Below are 24840 nucleotides of genomic sequence, written 5' to 3'. Positions count from 1 at the left end.
AAGGAAGGACTCACATGCAGCTGAGTCAAGGTGGATCTGAATCTCAGACTTCCTTTTTCTGTATGTGAACATCTGAACACTCCCTTGTCCTTTAAATTTAGAACAAGATGATTTACCTTATGTCCAACTGCAAAGCAGTTGAAGATTGGCCATTTTAAAACATTTTTTAAAAAAGAATTGTGTAACCATAAGGAAACTAACGTTTATGGGACATACTTGCTGTAACAAAGTACCACAGACGGGACAGTTTAAACAACAGAAATGAATTTTCTCATAGTATTGGAGACCAGAAGACCAAAGTGTTGGCAGAGTTGGTTCCTTTTTAAAAAAATATTTTATTTATTTATTTGAGAGAGACAGAGATAGCGAGAGAGCATGAGTGGAGAGGGGAGGGAGAAGCAGGCTCCCTGCTGAGCAGGGAGCCCAACGCAGGATTTGATCCCAGGACCCCAGGATCATGACCTGAGCTGAAGGCAGCCGCTTAACCGACCGAGCCGCCCAGGCACCCCGAGTTGGTTCTTTCTGAGGGCAGTGAAGGAAGGATGTATTCTAGATCTCTCTCCTTGGTTTGTAGATAACTGTCTTCTCCCTCTGTCTTCACATTGTCTTCCTTCTGTGTGTGTGTGCATCCAAATTTCCTCTTCTTAGAAGGACTCCACTCATATTGGATTAGGGCTTACCCTAATGACCTCATTGTAACTTAATTACCTTTATAAAGGACCCTCCAAATACAGTCACATTCGGAGATACTGGAGGTAAGGACTCTAACATTTGAATTTTGGCAAGGGGCACAATTCAGCCCATAACATGAAGTGAACCCAGAATCGCAAGATGCTAGGTACTTTCATATGCATTAATTTATTTGATCCTCATGAAATTGCCACTCTAGAGAGACATTGTGACGCCACTTCATAGATGAGAAAAACTGAGGCTAAGAGCAATGAGTCATCTTGCACACGTCACTAACTAAAAAGTAGCACAATCAGGATTTGAACCCGAATCTGTTCGATCTCTATTATGCTGCTTCTGGATTTTCCTTCTCAGTCATTTCCTTTCTTTGTAAATGTAATATTTTTGAACCAAAACAGAACCGAGGAAGGTTCTACTCTGTCCTTCTAGCTAGGAAAAATTATTTTTATAGATGTGTTTGGCTTTCTATTGGTAGCCAATGCTTGCACTCCTGGGTACTCATGCCAGCCTCTCTGCATTTTTCGGCCTTTTGTAACAGATCTTGGGACTTGATTAAGTGCTACTAGCAAATCTAGACAAAGTGTGAACACCTGCTCTATCACTTTCATCTAATAAATGGGTTGTCTGGTCAGAGGGGAGTTTGGATTGGTTGGACATTTTCATTAGTTGGAAATCTTTAGAATCTCTCAGAGGGAAAAACTCCTTTAAGTGGGAGATAGCATCATGAGTGCAGAGTCTTTTTTGGCTTGGGGCCAAACACTGGAGACAGGAGAGACCCTATCTGGGTAGACAAGGTACAATGCGAATCTTGCTGAGACAGTGGGAGGAGATTAATGATGAAGATGTTCTATTTCCAGAGAATTGTTGAAACCATCTGGTCTCAAATGTAATCAGGAGAGTACCAGACTAGGACAGATATAGCACTTTTCATTACCAACCTGCTAAGCGTAGTAAATGAAACCAGTAAGTGAAATTGGAAAATTGCTCAGCCCCATCCACAAATGGCTTGTGGTTGACTTAAACATTTAAAAACATACATTCTTTACCAAGAAATGAAGAATGACATTTTACCTAGTAACATAATGCGTATGTATGATACGATATCAAAATACTAGGGTTCTAATTCTGGTGTATCACTTACTACCTGTGTGACTTGGGCAACTTAGTTCATCTCATTGAACGTCAGTTCCTTTATCTGTCAAACCAGCATGGGGGTTGCCGTGAAGGTCAAGGAAGTACATGACCTTCAAACTATGTTTGCCAACTATAGAGTGCTATACATATGTTAGATATTTTTATTACTTTATTTTTGGCCCAAATCTAATAAACCCACAATTATGCTGAATTATCCAGTTTGATTCTCCAATTTATGGATTACCCAGGCTCCTTGTTTTCCTTCTCGTCTTTTACTTCTTGAATACTATCTATTTTCTGAAAATGTCTTAGAACCATTGTGAAATAGGGGGAAGAGTAATTAGGAATTTTTACTTTTACTTAAAATTTTAAAAGTATATTTACAGATGCTTAATGGGGAGACTGTTGAAAATAGCCCCGTTAATGACGAGCTTGTTGTATATACACCAAAACTGTGGCCTGTCACATTTTAAAGGTGCTAAAGCCTTCCAAGGAGATTACATGTCATCTGGTTTCAAAACAGTTCTGGCAGACTCCTGGTAGATGCTGACACTTTTAATTTTTCCTGAGAGCTATTAAAATTGTAGAACTTTGGAACTGTATCCCCATCTCACCTTGATGGGCCAAATGATTGAATAGAGCATGTGACAAGAATCTTTTCTGTATGATGAAGCACCATGGAAAATCCTGAGTTGGTAGCTTGTAAAGTGATTGCAGATCAAGTCTCTGAGTTTTTCATTGTCTGAACAGTTATCTGTATGTTCTCTTGGGATAGGAAGTCTCTCCATACCCGCAAATCAGATATGGGGTCTCTCCTGCTATCTCTCCAGCAAATAGTACATTACTTCTTAGTTCATATTAAAAAAGGATCGCTTCTTGTCCTACACACCAGAACAAGATATTAATGGTATTTCTTCTTTTCTGGGAGTAAGACAGTAAGAAACAGAAGGGGGATGGGGTTCAGTGTGTGTGTGTGTGTGTGTGTGTGTGTGTATGTGTGTGAGAGAGAGAGAGAGAGAGAGACATGAAAGTGAGGGATCTTAGCATTGGCTATGTTCTTGGGGGGTAACTTTTATTGACCATGATACTTGGTTACTTAAGAAGCAAGGTTTGTTAGGCTTCAGTAAGCCTTGTTTCGTGGTTTGCAAGAGGAGAGTGGCTAGTTTAGGGAAGAAATGATCTGTGAGAGGGTGCTACATTCCAGTTGAATATGACGTAGGCAGCTGGTGGCCATCCACTGTCAGTATCCTCTGATGAAATGAGTTAATTTCAGTTCTCTATCAGGATTTTGACTGAAATCCACTGTCTGACTAGCCAGAGCGAACCAGTTCCATGTACAGACATCCCTTACTCTGTGTTCACCTCTGTGACTGCTTGGGGATGATCAGCTCGATGCCAATGCCAGTGCATCTATTATCCCAACAAATGCTAATCAGAGAGAGGATTCTGATTTTAAATTCAAATTCACTATGCACTTTTTGCTTTTCTAACATTGTGTGCTCTTTGATGGCCTCATTTGCATGATTTTTAAAATGTGCATTTCTGGCTACAATTTTATTATCTGAGTGTTCTTTTATTTAACATGAGTTTTTGGAGGAGTTTTGTGTTTTTTTGTTTTTGTTTTTGTTTTTTCCTTAAGGGTATGAAGAGATTCTCAGTCGATTTGTAACAGAGATATACTGTGGTTGAATGCCATATGACCGTGTGGTAATTGTCAGAAGGGTAGTGTTGCATAGAATTTAGGGCTGGCGTCAAAAATGCCTGGATTCAGATCCTACCTCCCCAACTCCATCTATGTTATGTTGAATGCATGTAATGCACCTGTACAGAAGTTATTTAACCCCATCAACTTGATTTTCATCTTTTAATGGGGATAATAATAGCATTTGCCTGGTAGGGTTTTTGAGATAATTTCTTGAGAATGGCACACATATCAGCCAGCATTTGCTAGACTATGCTGCAGTAACAGATGAATCTAAAATATCAATGGTTTCCAAGTACAGCGATTTATTTCTCGTTCATAGTCATGTCCATCATGGGTTGGTCTAACTCTGTTCCATATTCTCTTCATCCTGAGACACAACTGAAGAAGCAGCCTGTGATAGTCTAAGGACAGAAGGAAAACTCATTGTGGCTGTAACAGCTTCTGCTTGGAAGCAGCACATGTTCCTTCCATTCGTATTTAATTGGCCAAAGTAAGCCAGGTGGTCAAGCCTAGTATCAGTGAGTGGGTACGATCACCTACCACGGCATGCACTGCGGCGGAACATAGTAAATGCTCACTAAGCAGTAGTTTTCTTATTTATTTATTTATTTATTTATTTATTTATTTATTTATTTGACAGAGAGAGACACAGCGAGAGAGGGAACATAAGCAGGGGGAGTGGGAGAGGGAGAAGCAGGCTTCCCGCCGAGCAGGGAGCCCGATGCGGGGCTCCATCCCAGGACCCTGGGATCATGACCTGAGCCGAAGGCAGACGCTTAACAACTGAGCCACCCAGGCGCCCTGTAGTTTTCATTTTTAAAGCCTGCCCACAAAAGGTAACTTATAGTCTGGGGTTCCTATCATATTTTGCTAGCACAGAGAAGACTAATATTTATGTGTTTGTCAGATGGTTCTCTTGAGAGCAAATTAAGGGACTGAATGCTTCCTTTGAAATTTCCAGGGAAAGTGGTCTATGGAGAACCCATCGCAGCAAGTCTCGGCACAGATGGCACTCACTACTGGCATAAAGAGTGGCGCCATGCAGCCCACCACGTCATGGGGCCACCCCTGCGACCGGACCCTTCAACACCTCACTTCCTCATGAATCTATTGGCTAAGTAATAATTTAGCAGATGATTGTGAAGGGTTTTGCCAAAATGAGGTATTATGTGAGTCTCGGGTTTGAGCATAGGACATCTTGTCTTATCATCTGACCTTCCATTGACCTCCAGTGTTCTGTTCTACTTGACATCATAGGCCGTGGGGGGTCCCTCACCTGAGACCAAAAAAACAGTGGCTTAATTATGGTATGGTGTCAAAATCTCTCCTGGACACAGAGAAATCAGATAATTTTTACTAAAATTTTACTCTCCTAATTTTTTCCTCATCTTTTCTGTCACTTATTGCCTAGAACCCGGTCTCTTCATTATGTTTTGTTTTTATCATTCACATATTCTTGAATATTTTTCTACGCTGTTATAAGCCAAGAGGCAGACGTGCCTGTGTATATCCGACAGGTTATGACCTAGGGCAGAGCCAGTGTAGGGGTGAAAGGCAAAAATCCTGCCCTCGGAGAGGTTATCCCCATGAACAGCCATCCAAACCATTTTCAGAGATGCTTCTTTCTGGGAAGTTATGATTACTTTTCTTGAGAAATACACCATTCGTGGACACCCCAGCGCTCCCCATTCAGGTACTAGACCCAAGTTAAGGAGTTTTTCACAACATTCAAGAGTTCATTTACCTTTTTCTTTCGGCCTCCTTCCTCCTTCACATGTCTACATCTCCGAGATTATTCACAATTCAAAGCAGGGCTACCTGTCGCTGGTGACATGAACATCCTCAGCCAATGTCACGTCTCTGTCATCACAACGTTGCCATTTGGCCAGGGGCTGCCTCTGTTCATGTGGGTCCACTGAGGTTCATCTTTGTGTAGTGCTCTACTCACAAAGATTTTTCACTTACATTTTTGCCAGTGATCCTAAAATAATTATCACCGAGTACATACCATCATCAATTTCTAGATAAAACTGAGCATTGGACAAACTCATAATCACAGAACCAGCAAGTGATGGAGCCTAGAACCAGTTTTTCTGACATGAGTATGATCCTGCATCACACTTCTTATAAGAGTATTATTTTCCAAAAGTCCTTTCTAAAATAGAGATGGGTATGGCTGAAATATATACTTGAAAAAGCCACTCATTGTCCATTGCAGTTTTCTGACTTTCAATTGAGAAGGGCATCAGAAGAACAGGAAAGGTTCTGGTAGTTTCCTTCTGACGTCTTTTATCTACTCATCCCACACTCTTGTGTGTTCTATTTCAGTGGTGATCTAACCACAACAGGAACTGACCACTGCACTTTCAACACTTGCCAGAAAGCTCTGGGGAAGGACGATTTCACTAAGATTCCCAATGGGGTGAACGGTGTTGAGGACCGGATGTCAGTAATATGGGAAAAAGGCGTGGTGAGTTTCACAGCATCCAGCTTGTTTTGCTGAACTCTTTAGCCAGGATCTGGCTCATTTCAGGATCAGAGTACCACAAACCTTCATAGAAAAGCTTTTTGATTGTTTATTTATTAGAGTGGAGACTGGGAATGCAACACTGTGACCATTGTCACCCCATCCTCCAGGATAATAATAAAAAATCATTTTGATCTCTGCATAATTGAGTTTAGAAGATGCATTGCATCATTATACAGACATTAGGGGGTAAATTTAGATTGGGTACCAAGAGGATTCCTCTCTAAGTCTATGAAATGTTATAGCCCTTTTACTTGATTTCTTATTTTTGAATCCCAGTTCCTCATGTATCGCTAGTGTAAATACTTGGAATGATTGAAAATACAGGAAGGATTTTTATTATGTTCATATCTCCTTTTCATGAAATTTTTGTAGATGTCCCTTTTTGAGGATCTTTGAATATCATATTTTTGAAACGGCTGTATAAAGTCACATAAATAATAATCCAAAGTCTAGAAAAAGAAATCTTTTAAATGTCCATGATTTAAAAATATTTCCCTGAGCATGGAGAAGAATCAGGTGGCTAAATGTTCATATGTTCACCTGTCCATCCACTTGACATGTGTAGTTGTACAATCAGTGGGGAGACTTGCCTGGTTATACCTGGGGCCACCATTTTCATGTCATTATCATCCATTTCTCAGAAATCCTCCCTTAGATGACATATTACCCTCCCTTAGATGACATTATCTCACACCTCAGAATCCCCTCCACATACCTTTCTTTCTAACTAATTATTTACCAGTTCTCGTCAGTTGGATTTCTAACATGACTCCTTATTTCCATCTTCATGTTTACTACTCTAGTTTGAATCCTGCTCTTGTTTGGACCATTGCAGTAGTCTCGCAGCTGGTGGCCTTACTACCAGGCTCTCACTTGCCTGTGCTATATGCCTATGCTATCTATCCTCTAGCACCAGTGCTGCCTTCCAAAACCAAAGGACTATTCATGCTACTTTCTTCTTTAAAACCCTTTAATATTCTCCATTACTTATAGGATGATATTTGAACAATCAATTTACATGTAAGGATCTTCAAAACATCTCCATAGCCCTATCTTCTGCTAATCATCCTTTCAGCCCTTTGTACCTCTACCCTAACTCTAATCATCCCAGATGATTCCTCTTCCTCTTTGCCTAGATTTTCTTGCTAAAAGTTCAACCTTTTTCTCTGAACTTGTGCTATTATAAGAGTCTGCTCATTACAGCAAACTTTCATAATATATCAAGTGTATAAATGACTTTAAAATAATTGAATATTTCTTAATAATGTACAGAAACTATGTTATTTTATGAAACATTGAGATGGTTTACTCATGGGAATATTACTCTCAGGATGTGATTCTTAATCATTTTGTGAGACATGGACACATTGAGAATTAAATAAACCTTAAGGATACTCCTAACCATATAAATGTACATAGGGATAAACTCTCAACATTAAAAAAAACAAATCATATGGTTTTAGAGAGACCACATTTATCCAAAGCTTGTCCATATTAAAATCTCTTTTAATAGACTGTCCATGATTATTGGTTCATGTACATTTCAATAGCACAAAATTTAATCTCTTGAGTTGATTTTTCCTCTTTCTAAAAGTCTTGTCATCTGATTTAAAGGTCTGTCTTATTTTAACTCTGTAATATTTTACCTGTTGTCTACATGATCATCTCATAAAGCTCAGGTCTATAGTAAATAAGCTAGATCATAAATGTAGTAGGTGGTGGTAGTAAACTCTAACCAAAAATTGAAAATACTTTGCCAACATTCAGCTGTTGTCTGTGTGATTCTGGGAAGGATGAAAAAAATTAGTGACGGGTGGGGGTTAAGCTTAGGTTTGTGAAAAGTTGTCTTCAGGCTTGTGTTACCCCATCATCCCCATCATTATCATTATGATATAAGACTTAGCAGCATCCACAGAGGTGTTTGGCTCCACAATATAAGAAATTAGGTGCGGTTCTGTTTGATTCTAAGAGATACAAGTCTCGCCCTTTTATTGATAGGAGATGTTTAAGTACATGGTCATTAAAACACATGCATTTTCTTTCTTGAATTGTTTTACAGCATGGTGGTAAGATGGACGAAAACCGGTTTGTGGCAGTTACCAGCACAAATGCAGCTAAGGTCTTTAATCTCTATCCAAGAAAAGGAAGAATAGCTGTGGGATCAGATGCAGACATTGTGATTTGGGACCCAAAAGCCACCAGGTAAGTCTAAGTTCTTGTATTCCTTAGCTTCTCCATGGAGAAAAAGCACTAACTTGCAAAGAAATTATTTATTGGCCTCAATCAGACACTTCTTATTAGGTGATTTATTTACCATATATTTTGAGCCTGTGCACAAGATAAGAGGTTTTTTTTTTTTTTAAGATTTTATTTATTTGAGAAACACAGAGAGAGAGAGAGAGAACGAGTGAGGGGGAGGGGCAGAGGAAGAGGGAGAAGTAGACTCCCTGCTGAGCAGGGAGCCTGACATGGCTGGATCCGAGGACCCCGAGATCATGACCTGAGCCGAAGGCAGACTCTTAACCGACTGAGCCACCCTGGTGCCCCAAGATAAGAGTTTTGATATACAGATATTCCTTTGTTTTCCTTGGCATAGAGGATACAAAAGTTGTGTTGCTTACCACTCCCTGGAGATGCATTTGTGTGTAAAACCAATATGAATTTACCACTTCAGTGGTAAGCTTGGCAGACACTGGAGTTCACTTGGAGGAAAGGTATAGAGAGCAATGAAGAAAATAGGAGGCTTAGTTTGAAAAGGGCTGACTTGAAAACTCAAAATAATTACAGCCTTTTTAAAGCTTTCAGACAGAAAAATTCCAGCACAAAGGATGTCACTTTTAGTTAGGCAAATTTTCCAGTTGAGTTCATCTTGAGCTTATCATTCCCAGTAGACTCCAGCTTTTTGTTTCTGATTTCCATAATTCTATGTTAATATTGCAGATTTGGCAATTTCAACTCAGGAAAGCGTTGAATAGAGGCTGAAGCTCTGGTGATTTCTCCTTATAAGACATTAGCACAGACAACATCTGCCTCCCAATTTGTGTCTTCCATAACCTTTACATCTGTACTGGAGAAAATCCCACATGCTTTAATGTTGTCTGGGGGGGGGGGGTGTGCGCACGTGCATACATGTGTAAATAGGGATACATAAGACCTTCTACCTCCACTGAATAGGCATTTATTCCAGGTCTACTAGGTTTATTATTGTACTAAGCGAAAGTCTATAGTTTCTTGGAGGTGCTATTGTCACAAAGGCCCAGAAGCAATTGAAATGCTCCTGGGCTACCCCTGGGGAACAGAAGACGGAGAAGCACTAGGGCTACCACTGCTATGAGCTTAAAACTAAGCCCCAGATACTCCCATAGAAAATGCTTGTCTTTTGTGGTTTAACACTGTCTGGGCATTCATTGTCCCAGTTCAGGCAGCCGTTCACGTTGTGGGCAGTCCACGGTCGTTGCAAAGCATTAGTGGGACCATGTACCAGCCTGTTGCTGGCTTACAGTCATGCAGCGCAGTACATGGTCCTAAGATGCCAACAAGGCACAACTCAGGGTCTGCGTTATGATGTTAACAAGGAACTATTGCTTATTTAAGGACTAAATATCTGGTGGTCAAATCATCTAGGCACCTTTCCATGCAGAAGACATGAAGACAAATAAAACCAAATTTGGGGCAGCTCCTCTACTATACTAGAAAAACTGTCCTTGGGAAGACAAAGGAAAAAAAAAAATTGCTTGGATTTGATTTAGTCTGTGGATGCATTGAGCATGCTGTGTTTAGAATTCCTGATATTTTAAATATCACTGCACTCACGCTATTGTACACCCAGCAGGGGCCCGCCCAGCATCATTTCTGCTGTGATTCAAACAATTTAGGCTGCCCCCAAGTACTGGGACAGATAGATCTTTTGAAATGATTTGTGGCTTAAGGAAATGTTGATTCTTAATCAGGAAACCTCAAAAATTTCAAAAGGGAGAAAACGATCACACAGAAGAAATATTTGTGAAAAATGGTGTTTTTGAAGCATTGCATCTGGGAGAGTCCTAATAATGATAATAATTAGCAACCATTTGCATTTGCACAGTTCTCAGTGGTTTTAAAAAATGCTTTGGTATCTGAAACGTGACTTACAAGGTAAGACAAATAGGACTCCTCCTTACGGCAATGGGAAAACCATAGCACAATGGCGTCCGTGAACAGTGTCTTTGACTTTGCCAACTTTTATGTTTTTCATGAGATTTGGCACCATGCTATTTCCTGACACCAGAGCAGAGCACTTTATACTGTATGTGCTTGTTCATGGTCTGTATTTTCTTCCAATCAAGTGGGCCAGTCACAGAAAGATTTTTTGGATTTGATTCTATTCTCTATTATTCCTTTTCAAGGTAAGGAAGAAATAAAAATGGTCAATAGAGTGATCCAGCCTCATTCCTAATAGCGTGAAGAGCCATGGGAGGCCGTTCCCTGTGGTTCCTCTTTTTAACCCTACACCTGGCATCTGTGGCAGGATCCACCTTAAGAGTCTCCTTGGCTGTTTTCATTTGTGAGGGTGACACCAGCTCAGGGGTAAAGCATTGTCTTCCTTAGACAACTGGACAAATAGAAATGACCCGAACCTGCGGGTGTGAATAATTCACTTACTTTATTTCCACATATATTGTTGCTTGGGGGATATTTATAGGCTGTGATTATGTCTCTTTGAGTCATGTTTTTAGATGATATAAATTTAGAGCACTTTTGCACAAGTTTGAGTTGCTGATTTCTGTAACTTTGTCTTGCCCTTCCTTTCTTATTCAGTTGTTGCAAAAGAGCACGTAACGATCCAGATGTTTACTTCTTATTTTGTCGGCTCTATCTATTACCTGCTTCATGTCCCTCATTTCCCATCCAAGAAGAACTAACTTAAGGTCAAACTAACAAGTTTCTCTGAGTTTAAGTTTCTTTCTATCTCTCTCTCTTCTCAATTCTCTAGTATTTCTTAAGTGATACTTGTCCTTCACTTTATAGCAGTCATGATAGCAGAAAACTAAATATTTACATTTTCATATATATGCCTCTGGGATAAAGATATGCATTGACATTTAATTACAAGCACTATGTCTTCTTTACCTACATCTGCGTATGGTGCCTGCCTAGGCGCGAGGCTAAATGAAAACAGCAGAGCTCCATCCGTGCTGAGCTGGGAACCCAGGCAGGTCAGTTATGGTCTCTGAGTAGCCTCCCTCTCATATGTAAAGTGAGATTATTAATAATTGTTATGCCTACCTCATCGGGTTTTTGTTAGAATCACATGAAACAGTGTGTGTGAAAATGTGTTCTAAACTAAGAAAGTGTTCCCCAGAGACAAGATATGTATTGTCCTGATTACTTCCTGTTTATCTATGTGAGCTGGTGTCATTCTTTGCTGTCCATCTTCATTTTTAGGTGTTTTCAGCTGTTTGCCTGAGGTGTCCAGGAGGCCGATGAACCAGAGGCTTCTATTTCTCTGACCCTCAGATTCTTTTAAAAAATGGGAGACCTCTTTGTTTTTCTTTTCCTTTTTACTGTCCTTTTGAAAAATGGAGAAATATGTATCTTTCCTTGGCAGGATATATTGAAAGGATCCAGCCCCCTTTGGATTTCTTTGAACTTCTTCTGCATCTTGCTTCTTCAACCCTTTAATTTAAGAATTTTCTCTAAGCCACCCTCAGAATGTTTTGCACTATCATGATTGATATTTTTCAGTGTGAAAACTGCAGAATGTGGGAAACAGGAGAGAAGGGGCAATTGGAGAGGAGGCTTCATAGAATAATGAATCTGGAAGAATATTTGAACAGGAAGAAAGTGCATTTATCATGCTTCCTATCAAAAGAGAGAATTTTGGGGAAACTGCGGATTCCTTATCTAGGTCGATCATAGCTCTAGCTTTCTCTATTCTTGGGCTGCTTGTTATGAGAAAGTTGCTCATCTGGGCTGGCTGTTCCTGACCAAAATTTATGCTGATGACCTCAACAAGGACCTTTCTGAGTCACGACAATATTTTTAACCTTCTCTAACTGCCCGTCCACCACCCGGAGCTTCCCCCCACCTTTGCCGCTGCCCCATCTTTGCTGTGAGAGTCTGTCTCTTCCCACCTTGCAGACTCAGCTCCGCCGACCGCTGCACAGCCGCTTCCCAGAGCGGACCACGGTCTTTACTCACTGTCTTCCTCCTTCATTAACATTCTTGAAGTCAAATCCAGTTTTTAAAATAAATCTTTTATTTCAGAATATTTTTAGATTTACAGAAAAATTGCAAAGATAGTACAGAGAGTTCCATATAATCCACAGTCAGTTTCCATTATTATTCCTATGGTAGATTTTTTATAATTAATAAACCGATATTGATATGTTACTATTAACTAGAGTCCATGCTTTAATGAGATTTCCTTAAGGGTATTTTATTTTATTTATTTTAGAGATAGGGAGAGAGAGTGCGAGCACCCGCAGGGGGAGGAGCAGAAGGGAAGGAAGAGAGGGAAGGGGAGAGAATCTTAAGCCGACTCTGAGCTGAGCGTGAAGCCAGTCCCAGGGGCTGGATCTCACGACACTGAGATCATAACCTGAGCTGAAACCCAGAGTCGGTGGCTTAACTGACTAAGCCACCCAGATGCCCCAAGATTTCCTTAGTTTTTACCTAATACTCTTTTTCCTGATCAGGATCCTATCCAGGACACCACACAACATTCAGTCATCGTGTTTCTCTAGGCTCCAGTGGTCTGTGAGTTTCTCTAACTTTCTTTGTTTTTGATGACCTTGAAAGTTTTGAGGAGTCCTGGTCAGGCATGTTGTGGAATGTCTCTCTGTTATGATTCTTCTGATGTCTTCCTCGTTATCAGCCTGGGGTTATGGGTTTGGGGAGGAAGACCAGAGAGGTAGTGCCATTGTCATCCCATCCTCCCATGGATACACGCTATCAACCTGACTTATCACCGCTGACGTTGATCTGGATCAGCCGGCTGACATAGAGCTTCTCAGCTTTCTCCATTATACAAATCACTTATTTTCTCCCTTTCCAGATTATACTTTTTAGAAGGAAGTCACTGCGCACAGCTCACACTTAGGGAGCAGGGAATTATGCTCTAGTTCTATGTTTTAATTGATTCTACATCTTCAGGGCCTGGCCCAGTTCAGCACAGAGTAGAAGCACAATGTTGAACGGGTGAGCGAGAAGGAGCCAGCCTTCCACACTGCATGTAGGAGTCACGTGACTAAGAAATGGCAACAAGTGCATCATATACTTAAAGTTTCTAAGAGAGCAGATCTTTTTTTTTTTTTTTTTTTTTAAAGATTTTATTTATTTATTTGAGAGAGAGAGAATGAGAGAGAGCGAGTACATGAGAGGGGGGAGGGTCAGAGGGAGAAGCAGACTCCCTGCCGAGCAGGGAGCCCGATGCGGGACTCGATCCAGGGACTCCAGGATCATGACCTGAGCCGAAGGCAGTCGCTTAACCAACTGAGCCACCCAGGCGCCCTCTAAGAGAGCAGATCTTAAATGTGCTCACCACAAAAAAAGAAATGGTAATTTTGTGACATGATGGTAGTGTTAGCTAATGCTTTCTGGTACTGATTTTGCACTATGTAGGTTTATCAAATCAACTTAAATTTACCCCTTGTTATATGTCCATTATATATATTTTTTTTAAAGATTTTATTTATTTATTTGACAGAGAGATAGAGAGAGAGCACAAGTAGGCAGAGAGAGAGGGAGAAGCAGACTCTCCACTGAGCAGGGAGCCTGACGCGGGGCTCGATCCCAGGACCCTGGGATCATGACCTGAGCCGAAGGCAGCCGCTTAACTGACTGAGCCACCCAGGCGCCCCTGTCCATTATATTTTAATGAGGCTGGTGAAAAATAAAGAAATGGCATGAAGGAAAATTGGAAATATTATATTCAGCAGCAATTACAGTGAGAGGAAAAGTAGGGCGCCTGGGTGGCTCAGTTGGTTAAGCGACTGCCTTCGGCTCAGGTCATGATCCTGGAGTCCCGGGATCGAGTCCCGCATCGGGCTCCCCGCTCAGCGGGAAGTCTGCTTCTCCCTCTCCCGCTCCCCCCTCTTGTGCTCTCTCTCTCTCTCTCATTCTCTCTCTCAAATAAAAAAAAAAAAAAAAAGAGAGAGGAAAAGTAAAGAAGAATAGCATTTCCTCACCTTATGCTTTTAACTTATTGCAAGTTGTCAATAAATGATTGTTGAAAGAATGAATCAAGGTGAATGTGAGTCGAAAGGATTTTTCCCAGGAGAGGAGGAAGAACTGCTCCACTGGTCTTATTTTCTCTGTGTCTTCTTCATTTTTGAGGTTGGGGAAGAACTAACTTGTTAAGCAGCTGTTATAGAGAAGAAAATGAAGCAAATAGAGTTGCGTTCCTGTGCTCTTTCATTCACGGGGTCACTCGTCATGGGGGGCACCGCCGTGGGCAGGACCTAAGGGTCCACACTCTGTGAGAGCCAGGCCCCACCTTTAGGAAGCTGACAAGGGCAGAAGAGGGGAGGAGAGGAGGGGAGGGGAAAGGGGAGAGGAGGGGAGGGGAGGGAAGGGGAGGAGAAGAGAGGAGAGGAGAGGAGAGGAGTGGAGATATAATGTCAAATACTCTCCATCTTAGAAGGAACGTGTTAAGAATATCACATGAGAGGCGGAAGCAAGATACCTCTGAAGTTCAAAGATCATTCTCACCTTCACACCGTCATTGGCATAGGACCACATTGGAGAGGACAGTCAGTGGGGCTTCTGTCCCTGAATGCCAAGACTAAACATGAAGGCAAGATAAACCAAAGGTCTGAGAGGAAGGAGTTAAGGCCGGGGATTACGTGAGAGAACAAGTCAGGCTGTGGAAGGAAGCAGGAAGGTGAGGAGGTCATGGGGTGCCTCTCTCCAGTTTTAATTTTGTTTATTACAGACAGAGGCAATTTTAAACAGAGCTCATCTGGTGCAAAAGCATCATTTAATCAAATGAATACAATGAATATATCTATGGGTTTGTTTTTTTTTCTTGAATGACACTGTCTTTTATTTTACCTACCTGGTTTTGATATTAGGTGAAGGCTGGTGATGTGAGGGCTTTCCGTCTGGCCACACCAACACAGGTGGGCCACAATGTTCCTTTGAAATTTCCGGAAAGGTTTTAACCAAAACAGCTGCCCCGGCTGACTAGTTAGTATCTCAAATGAGAGCAGCATGCATTTCACCCCAGAGCCTGAAGGGGGCACCCACAGCCCACACTGAGACCCAACAGGGCCATTTGAGGTGCTGGGTATGTGAGAACGAGCCGGCCTCTGGAGAATGGATGTGTTTGCTAATGATTTTTGGCTTCATGGTACATAGATATTTCCCCCTTTTTCTAAATTCTCATTATTTATTAATGGCATGTAGAAGTAAGTCTGCTTGCAACACAATCTGTAACCTTAAAAACCCGAGGGCGACCAGAGCCAAGAAAAAGCAATGCAGCCCTGCCCCCTTTATTCTTTTTTTTAAAAACCTGTGTAAAGCCAGATGATTCCAGGATGAGAAATCTGACATGTGGGATGAATGGTGAGAGAGAATTGGGAGTGGGAGTCTGTAGAGAAGGTTTGGACATCCTAATGAAAGATGACCTACGATGTTACCAGCCTGTAAAAAGTGCCTGCAAAAATCAACTGCAGTAGCTCTTCTGTGTCATTGCACAATGAAAACAACCTGCATTTGGTGCATGTGGAGCATCCACCTTTTTCAGAAGTAAAAAGAGTCTGCTGTGTTCAGCTTGATGGCTCCTTGAGCCAGTGACAGAGCTATGTGTCCTAACGCTTCACTCCTTGGGTCAAAGATTCAAATTTAAGGACACATTCTTTATCTAAATGTTTGGCTCGTTTCTGTAAAATATTTTGGTACTTAGAGTCAAGGGGAAGAAATCAGGAGTAGGATTTTCATGTGGTGTCAAGAGAGAATCTTGTGGCCTCGTGTGGTCAACACGGAGACCCGTCAAATTGGCCAACTTGTTAAAAATCGTATTGGGGGGGATGGCATGTAAGTTAACTTGCAAGCTCACAGCAGCGGCAGTAACTCACGTTCTGGCAATTTAAGACTATCCTATGAGCTTCAGTTCTTTGGTATTCATTAAATAGCACTTAGTTACTATGGCAACTGTCCCTTTTCGGTATTTATGAGCTACAGGATATCTCACAGCATCTCAAGCACACGAACACATAGTTAACACATTGTGTGCACCAGACGTTTAATGAAGACTTCTAGCTAGACCGTATTCTGCAAAGCAGGCATTATTTTGCTCGCGGCTATTTTCATTTATTATTTTTTAACTCAATTATAGCAGGCTTTGACCTTGAATCTACCATTCTTAAAGGCATTGTGCATCTCTCCTGCTTAATTTCCTTCCCTTTCTCATGGAAAATAGAGATAAATGAATTTTACTTTATATTCAGTAAGGAGTAATGACTTGTCGCCTATGAAAGTGCCCCTCTGGATTCTGGAGGGGGCCTTGCGTGTGCAAGAAAGCAGGGGAAGAATGACTGTTTCACCCTTGGGTAATGGGGGTTGTGGAGTGTGGGGACAAAGAAGAGATAAGGGAGAAAGTGCCCTTTGGCGAATAGTGATGGCTTCTTATTATAGCTTTATTATCAGGGACTGTTTCACAGAAGCTTCAGGCATTTTCCCCTGAAGTTGCACACTGGGTATCGTTTGACTAATTGGTACACTACAATCTTCCTCCTCCTCAAAACTAGCACGCGTGCACACACAGACCCTAGCACACACTCACACCGTGCACATAAACCCAGCAACTGCATTTCTGCCTTTAAAAGTCGGTCAGCCTGAAGACTCTGCTTGTAACGCCTGTTTCTAAGCGTGTTTATAACCCCTCCCCCAGTTCCCAAACCCACACCATGGTGGTGCATATGCGTGGGAGGAGGGGGTGGGAGGCCCAGGCCTCGTACCAGGGACGTGGGTGGAAATGACAGCTTATGCCTGGTTGTTCACTGTGTCGTCTTGCGTCCATTCATGGAGGCCACGTGGTGTGAAGTTAAGGTTGTCGCGGCTATGCTTTGCACACCTCCAGGGGCACCCTTCTCGGAGTGGTGACCATAGATGTAGACAGTAATTATGACTGTTTTCCGGCAGATGATAGCGAAGTATCTTGAGGAATGAGTGTCTTTTGCTAATCCGCACAAAATCCTGCCCATCTTCCTGGTTCCCGGGGGCAGGAGCAGAACCATAGTGTAAAGCGAAAGGCTTTGGGGTTTAATTCCTTTTACTAACTAGAGGTGACCTTGGGAATGTTACTTAATTTTTCCGAATTTCGGTTTCTTTCTCTGTAAAATAGGGATGATGATAATGATGGTATTCATTTCATAGCATGGTCTTGAGTATTTAAAAACAAAATAACTAAAATGCTTGGGACAGAATTAACTAATGTCCAGCAGCGCTTGGCATACAGTAGGTGCTCAGTTAGTAGGAGTAGGTGGTAAGTGGCAGTAGGTGGTCAATTTATTGAATAGGTGGGAGCTATTATTAACTATGGCTGTGATTCAAAAGTCCTTGCAGTAACGACTTGATTCAGACATGACCAAAAGATACTAGAATTCTATTTCATATAGAAGTTCCATCTCCTGTGTGTCTTGCTCACATCCAATTTTCACCAAGGAGGACTAAAATTGAGAAGCTTGGATGGATTCTTTTGGCTGAGATAACTTGATTAAAGGAGGACTCAAGTGCCCCCAGAGCTGACTCCTTTGAAAAATTGTTTGCTGTGAAACTGTTCCAACCAACCACCTAGGATTTATTTTCTGGCCTTCAGAAGACATTTGCTTTTTAAAAAAAAGTTTTTGACTATGCATGCATAAAGCTGGTTTTGCTGATTACATACAGGTAAAATTTTAACCACGATTTATTCCAGCTTATTTATTTAAACATGCTCTTATGCAACTGAACCTTTCAAGTGAGCTAGAAAAGATTTCCAGGACTTCACTACTAATGGCATTTTTTTTTATTTTTTATTTTTTATTTTAAGATTTTATTTATTTCTTTGACAGAGAGAGACACAGCGAGAGAGGGAACACAAGCAGGGGGAGTGGGAGAGGGAGAAGCAGGCTTCCCGCAGAGCAGGGAGCCCGATGCGAGGCTCGATCCCAGGACTCTGGGATCATTACCTGAGCTGAAGGCAGGCGCTTAACGACTGAGCCACCCAGGCACCCAGCATTTTTCTTTTTTTTTTAATTATAAAAGAAAAGCAGCTTAGGAACAGATCACAGTAACCCATTCTATCGTTGATCATTTGCCTTGGTCAGAGTAAGCACAGTTTATTTTAAGCATTAGGGTGAAAAATAAGCACAAAGGGGACGTGGTTGTACAAAAAGCATAGGCTTTTCTAACCAAGCAGCTACTATATTTTTCTTTCTACCTGACATGTATTATCTGTTTTTCTGTCTTTGGCATTTGCCTATCTTATTAACAGCTGCATCCCTAGGTTTCAAAACAGTGCTGTTACATCACATGGAGGAGTCAATAGTTATTTGTTAAGTGAATAAACCAGATACTAATAGTCTTGGGCCAATGAACCAATGTGTGATTTAAAAATTTTGGTTGGGCTTTGTTTATCTGTTCCTTGAATTGGTTTAAGATTGGTTTTTACATTACTTCCTTTTGGGTTAAAGAAAAAAATAATAATTCTTGGCACTTCTACTTTCTCCTTCCCCAACGTAGGGGTTGGCAAAGAGGAATTCCAGAGTCAGTGGCCAGCAGCGTTGCCAGAACTGGCCAGGAATGTGGCTTAAGCCAGGTTGGATCCTTTAGTGGGTCAAATAATTCTGGTTTTTGCCCAGACTCACTCTTAATTCTGGCCACTTATCTTAAAAACACGGGAATCTTGGTTACAGAGGAAACAAGAAAACAAAGTGAAAATGGATCAAAAGAAATTTAATATCCGTACCTGGAAAGAATCCCAGGGTCCTTAGATCCTGAAAGCACAGCAAAGAGCCACGGCTTTTTACAAAGGCCTTTGGGGAAAACATCAGTAAAACTGCGCCCCTCCCATCAGAAGAGGATCACAGTGGAAGTCTATTTGGAGGCAGTGAGTGATGTAGGGAAGGGCAGTCTTTTCTAATGGCCTGAAAAAACTCCAAAAAACTTAATTGAAGCTGATCTACCTTTTCTTTTTAAGAGAACAGGTTCTCAACGTATGGTTCCTGGGCCGGCAACATCAACGTCATTTGGGAATTTATTAGAAATGCAAATTCTCAGGCACTACCCCAGACCTGCTGCCTCCGAAACTCTGTGGGTGGAGCCCAGCGACCTGTGTTTTAACAAGGACTCCAGGGGATTCTGATGCATATCCAAGTTTGAGAACCACTGGTTCTCATGGAATTAGAGAAGACTTTGGGATTCATAAAGTCCAGTTAACTCCCTAAACAGAGTTCTCTATGACCTTGCTTGATTACTACTAGTTTTAAGGAAGTTACTACCTAACCAAACTGTTCAGTCCTCCCTGGGATGGCTGTAATTGTTAGGATGTTCTTCCTTTGGTTGCATTCAAAATTACCTCTTTCTAGCTCCTAAAATGTTTGCCTCTGGAGCTATGCAGAATTTATCTATGCTCTCATAAGATAGTTTGTTCATTCATTCATTCATTCATTCAAATATTTGAAGAAAGTCATTGGCCCCCAATAACCTATCCCATCACCAAATAAGCATTCCTGATCCCTCAGTAGATCTTTAGGTCCATGATTAGCAGAATCCCAATGTCCTGACCAGGCTCTGTTCACCCTTCTCTTGACACACACCTGTCCATGTCCTACAAAGATTCAAATCCGAGAACTGGACATGATTCTGCCTGGAATACCACCAGACAGGAACACGTGAGACCGATTAGTTTTATACTAAATGTAGAACTTTGCATTTCCTTTATTACATTTTTTTAGGATGCACTTTATGAAATTGCCATTTGCAGGTTACAAACAGTGAAATGTAAGCAATTGCATGAAGTTCCAATATCTTTTTTTTTTTAAAGATTTTATTTATTTATTTGACAGAGAGAGAGAGATCACAAGTAGGCAGACAGGCAGAGAGAGGGAGAGGGAGAAGCAGGCTCCCCGCTGAGCAGGGAGCCCGATGCGGGGCTTGATCCCAGGACGCTGGGATCAAGACCTGAGCCGAAGGCAGACGCTTAACCAACTGAGCCACCCAGGCTCCCGAAGTTCCGATATCTTATTACATTTGTTCAGTTGGTAATTTAAAAACTGGTATTGGGTCTTCCTCTCTGATGTTTTATGTTAAAATGACTAAGAGTATACTCATTGACTGCTTTTCTATATTACACTTTTAAGTCCAGTTGAGCAGAGAGTAATTTATAATGTCTAGCATTATAAATTATTCTAACACTCGATGTTATAATAATTTTTAGAAGATGCAATATTTAATATAGATAGCAAGTGCAAAAAATAATGCCCTTGTGTATTCACCCCCAACAACTACCTTGGATCCTGGATTTGATGTTTATCACTCCCATGTGTTTTTTTTTTTTTTTTCTATTTGTACTATATGGAGATGCCGTCCCAGACCATTATGTATATGTACATATATATAATTTTGTGAATTTTTAGCTTTATATGAAGTGTTTTGTACTACATATATTATTGTGTGACTTTCTCAGTACTCTCTTTCTGGCACTTATCCATGTTGAAATGTGTAGGTTGTTTCATTCATTTTCAGTGCTATATAGTATTTGTTTTGTGAATATAGCATAATTGATTATATATTCTTTGCTCAGGACATTTAGGACATTTCACTATTTCAGACACTGTGTATATCCTTGGATACATGCGTGAGAGTTTCTCTAGCACTTCCATCTAGCCCCTGATTTCTTTGACGTCAAATGCTGTCAAATTTTGCCAGTAGAAGCATATAAAATAGCTTGGTTTTTTAAACTAAATGCAGAACTTTCCATTTGTCCCTATTACATTTTATCTTGTCCCACCTTCATTTATTCAGTTATTAAAAGCCAGACATCAGGCCCCTGCTATGATCCAGAGGCCACAGGAGGTAGCTGAAGACAAAGTGAATAAGGCATAATCTCACTTTTTACCCAGGGTGGCAAGGGCAGGCCTTCCTTTCTGCTGCAGTCATTGATTTTCGAGTTGAGAGTCTTACATTTCAGGTATTAGCTCTCACTGCCAGAGAGATCTGCTCACTCTTACCCATATAAACGGAGATGAAGGAATGTACGTGTGTGTGTGTGTGTGTGTGTGTGTGTGTGTGTGTGTATTCACGTAGAGTGATGAGCTGGGAGTGCTCAGTGAGCTGAGCTGCCCGTCTGCCTGTGAATCCAAGGTCGGGGCTACCTCACCGTTCTGCAGGGCAGCAGATTGCATGCCCTGTCCTTGGTGACAAGTGTGCACTTGGCTGGCGTGTGGCATGGGTCCTTGCAAATCTGCCAGCACTCCTGGACGTCACTCCTAGCACGTTTGGCTGGCAGTGGGATTCCTTGGACACGAGAGGACCATTGACTTGTTCGTTTAAAAGATGTCCTGTGCCTGTGAACACCTACTCCGCGCCCTGCCACGAGAGCGACCTTCGCAAACCGGTGCGAGCTCTGGAAGGAGAGTCAGGGAACATTAGGTTTGTTCTGCAGCTGCAGCTGGAATCATATTCTTGCCTAATTTCCTTTGTCTAACTTGATTTCTTTTTGGCTGGGAGGCAAATGGATCAATATTGTTTTTTATGCCGAGATTATGTTGCCTGAAGGAAATTTCCCATCGGTTCAGCGTGCCCGCCTCCAGTCCCGTAACTGGGGCTGCGTGCCATGTGGGCAGTGAAGGGCCTCCCCAGACGGGCACGCGAAGCCTGCCATGTGTGTGGAGCCCGCCCGGAGCGCTCTTCCGGGGGATCAGGCGGGCTGCTGCTCTCACGGCAGGGCTTGGCATTTGTGCTGGGCCCTTTTGCACATGTTTCTCTGGCCGCACTCTCATACAGACAGCTTTCTTTTCTTTTCTTTTATTTATGTTCTGCAAAGCCCTTTCTCCCTACCTTTCCTTTGTATCTTTTTCTATACTTGGCGTGCTCTCTCCCTCTCCAAAAATTTTTCAAGGTAGTTTCTTTCCATTTCTGTTATATTTTCTTCCCGTCTTCCTTCTCCCCACCCTTCCCAACTGTGGTTCTGCCCTTTTTTTTTTTATTATTATTATGTTATGTTAATCACCATACATTACATCATTAGTTTTTGATGTAGTGTTCCATGATTCATTGTTGGCGTGTAACACCCAGTGCTCCATGCAGTACATGCCCTCTTTAATACCCATCACCCCGCTAACCCATCCCCCCACGCCAAGATGTCCATCGACAGATGAATGGATAAAGAAGATGTGGTATATATATACAATGGAATATTATGCAGCCATCAAAAGGAATGAAATCTTGCCATTTGCTATGATGTGGCTGGAACTGGAGGGTATTATGCTGAGCGAAATAAGTCAATCAGAGAAAGACATGTATCATATGATCTCACTGATATGAGGAATTCTTAATCTCAGGAAACAAACTGAGGGTTGCTGGAGTGGTAGAGGGTGGGAGGGATGGGGTGGCTGGGTGATAGACATTGGGGAGGGTATGTGCTATGGTGAGCGCTGTGAATTGTGTAAGACTGTTGAATCACAGATTTGTACCTCTGAAACAAATAATACATTATATGTTAAAAAAAAAAAAAGAAAGATAGTAGGAAGGGAGAAATGAAGGGGGGGAAATCAATGAGGGGTTCTGCCCTTTTCTTATCACCATCAAAGGGAAATGCTCATACTTTGCTCTCAGTTTCATTCTCCTATGAGGCATTTAAGGAAAGCTAGGATTCTGGAGGCAGAAGCATGAGAAGGCAGTTTATCCACATGGAAAAAACTGGAGCATTGATCTGTGTGGAAGGGTTGCTGAATTCCTCATGTGGTAGGGGGAAGAAAGACAGTAGTAATCAGTTGTCTATAAACATATATTTACTGCATGCTCACTCTGTGTTAAGATATGCCATTGCTCAGTGCTGTGAGGGACCTAAGTAAAGGTATAATACTGGCCACCAAAGAGGCTGCATTCTGGTTGGACAGACAAGATATACACGTGGGAAAGGATAAATAACTCTTGGAAGAGGAAAATAAGAACAGCTCAACACAGCAGTTTAAGAAGTGGGAAGGGTCTCATGTGCTTCACTCCCCAACAAATGAGTGGTCTAACTAATTGTCCTGAGTTGAGGTCATCAAGACTTCACCAAAGGCTGGGTTGGGCTTGTGAAAGGGCTTTGAATTAACTGAATCCTTGGGGTGGCTCTGGGTAAGTAGACAGGGCACAGTAAAGCCCCAGTTGGAGAAGTCAGGGGTAAATAAGGAGAAATGGAAAAGATACAATCAAGGGGCTCTCAAGGGACCAGAGAGCCTGGGCAGAAGGGTCAGGATGGCAGGCAGTCGCAGTTAAGATTGGTCCTGGCCGGATTGCGAAGGGCTTTGAATGTTAGTTTAAATATGGGTTTCCTGAGGCAGCACATGTCACTGAATGGTTTTGAGTGAGGGTTGGACTTGGTCGGAACCTGTGCGTCCTCATTTACACATGGCGTAAGCAGAAACTCTTACTTGTTGGGTGCGCGGTAGTGCGGAGAATTTAGAGACCAAGAGGAGAATGTCACATTATCAGCTTCTCTTGGTTTGGCCAGAACTTTCCCAGTTTTAGCACTGGAAGTCCCATATCCCAACAAACCCTTCAACCTAAGCCTACACCAGGACTGCTTGTCTGTCACCTGGGAGGGTGCTTTTGGTCGCAGGTGACAAGCCTAGGAACTCTACCCACACCTGGTCACCCTGGGACCTGAGCGTTTTGATCCTGCATCTAGGCTCATCAGTCGGGAGAGCTTGATGACCCAGTACGTTAGGGTGATGAGTGTGCGGGACTGGTTGGAGTCTGAGAGAATGGTCAGGAGGCTGTTGGTGGACTCTGGCTTGAGGGGATAAGACCTCAGACAAGATGATGGCAACAAAAGTGGGGGGGGGGAAGGAATTGATTTAATTGATTGATTTCCTGGAAGGAAAACTCTTCCCCGACAACTTGGTGGAAGATTGGAAATGAATGAAGTAGAGGAGTCAACTGCAGCTTTATTAATTTATGACCCAAGTATTTATTGAATGCCAACGGGGGCCATACATCGTACTCAAAGCTGCGTGAGAAGTGTCTTCCCCTGATGTAACTCAGGACCTAACTGGACTGGTAAAAAAAATACTCAACCTACTTTTGGTATAAAGTAATAGATGGGGGTGTGTGTGGCCCAGTGGTTAAGGGACGTGGGATCTAGAGCAGAACTGGATCACTGGATTCAAATCCCAGCTATGCCAATACTATCTGCATGACCTTGGAAGCGTTCCTCACCTCTCTGAGGTCAGTTTCCTGCCAGTAAAATACCAGCCTCTGGGGGTTGTTGGAAGGAGATAATACCTTCAACCTGATGTGTTGGCATATAGTAAAACTTTAAGAGACATTAATATCACTATTATCATTATCATACAAAATGATCAGACACGAGGGCGCCTGGGTGGCTCAGTTGGTTAAGCAACTGCCTTCGGCTCAGCTCATGATCCTGGAGTCCCGGGATCGAGTCCCGCATCGGGCTCCCTGCTCGGCAGGGAGTCTGCTTCTCCCTCTGACCCTCCTCCCTCTCATGCTCTCTGTCTCTCATTCTCTATCAAATAAATAAATAAAATCTTAAAAAAAAAAAAATGATCAGACACGAAAGATTTACAAACTAGCAGGGAGGAATCAG

The 24840-nt window shown here is 42.0% G+C and overlaps 1 protein-coding gene across 1 annotated transcript in view; it reads left to right on the top strand.

Annotated features, from left to right (window-relative positions):
- Nucleotides 1–24840, top strand: part of DPYS (dihydropyrimidinase) — a 75874-nt gene that overhangs the window by 27373 nt on the left and 23661 nt on the right. Inside the window, exons 5-7 of the mRNA XM_032415918.1 lie at nt 4491–4647; nt 5858–5999; nt 8119–8261. Of these exons, the coding sequence (XP_032271809.1) occupies nt 4491–4647; nt 5858–5999; nt 8119–8261 (442 nt within the window). The remainder of the gene's footprint in view (nt 1–4490; nt 4648–5857; nt 6000–8118; nt 8262–24840) is intronic.

This window comes from Phoca vitulina, unplaced genomic scaffold, assembly GCF_004348235.1.
Source record: "Phoca vitulina isolate PV1807 unplaced genomic scaffold, GSC_HSeal_1.0 scaffold18, whole genome shotgun sequence".
Lineage (NCBI taxonomy): Eukaryota > Metazoa > Chordata > Mammalia > Carnivora > Phocidae > Phoca > Phoca vitulina.
Note: the sequence above shows the minus strand (reverse complement) of the source record. Positions and strands in the feature narration are given on the sequence as shown.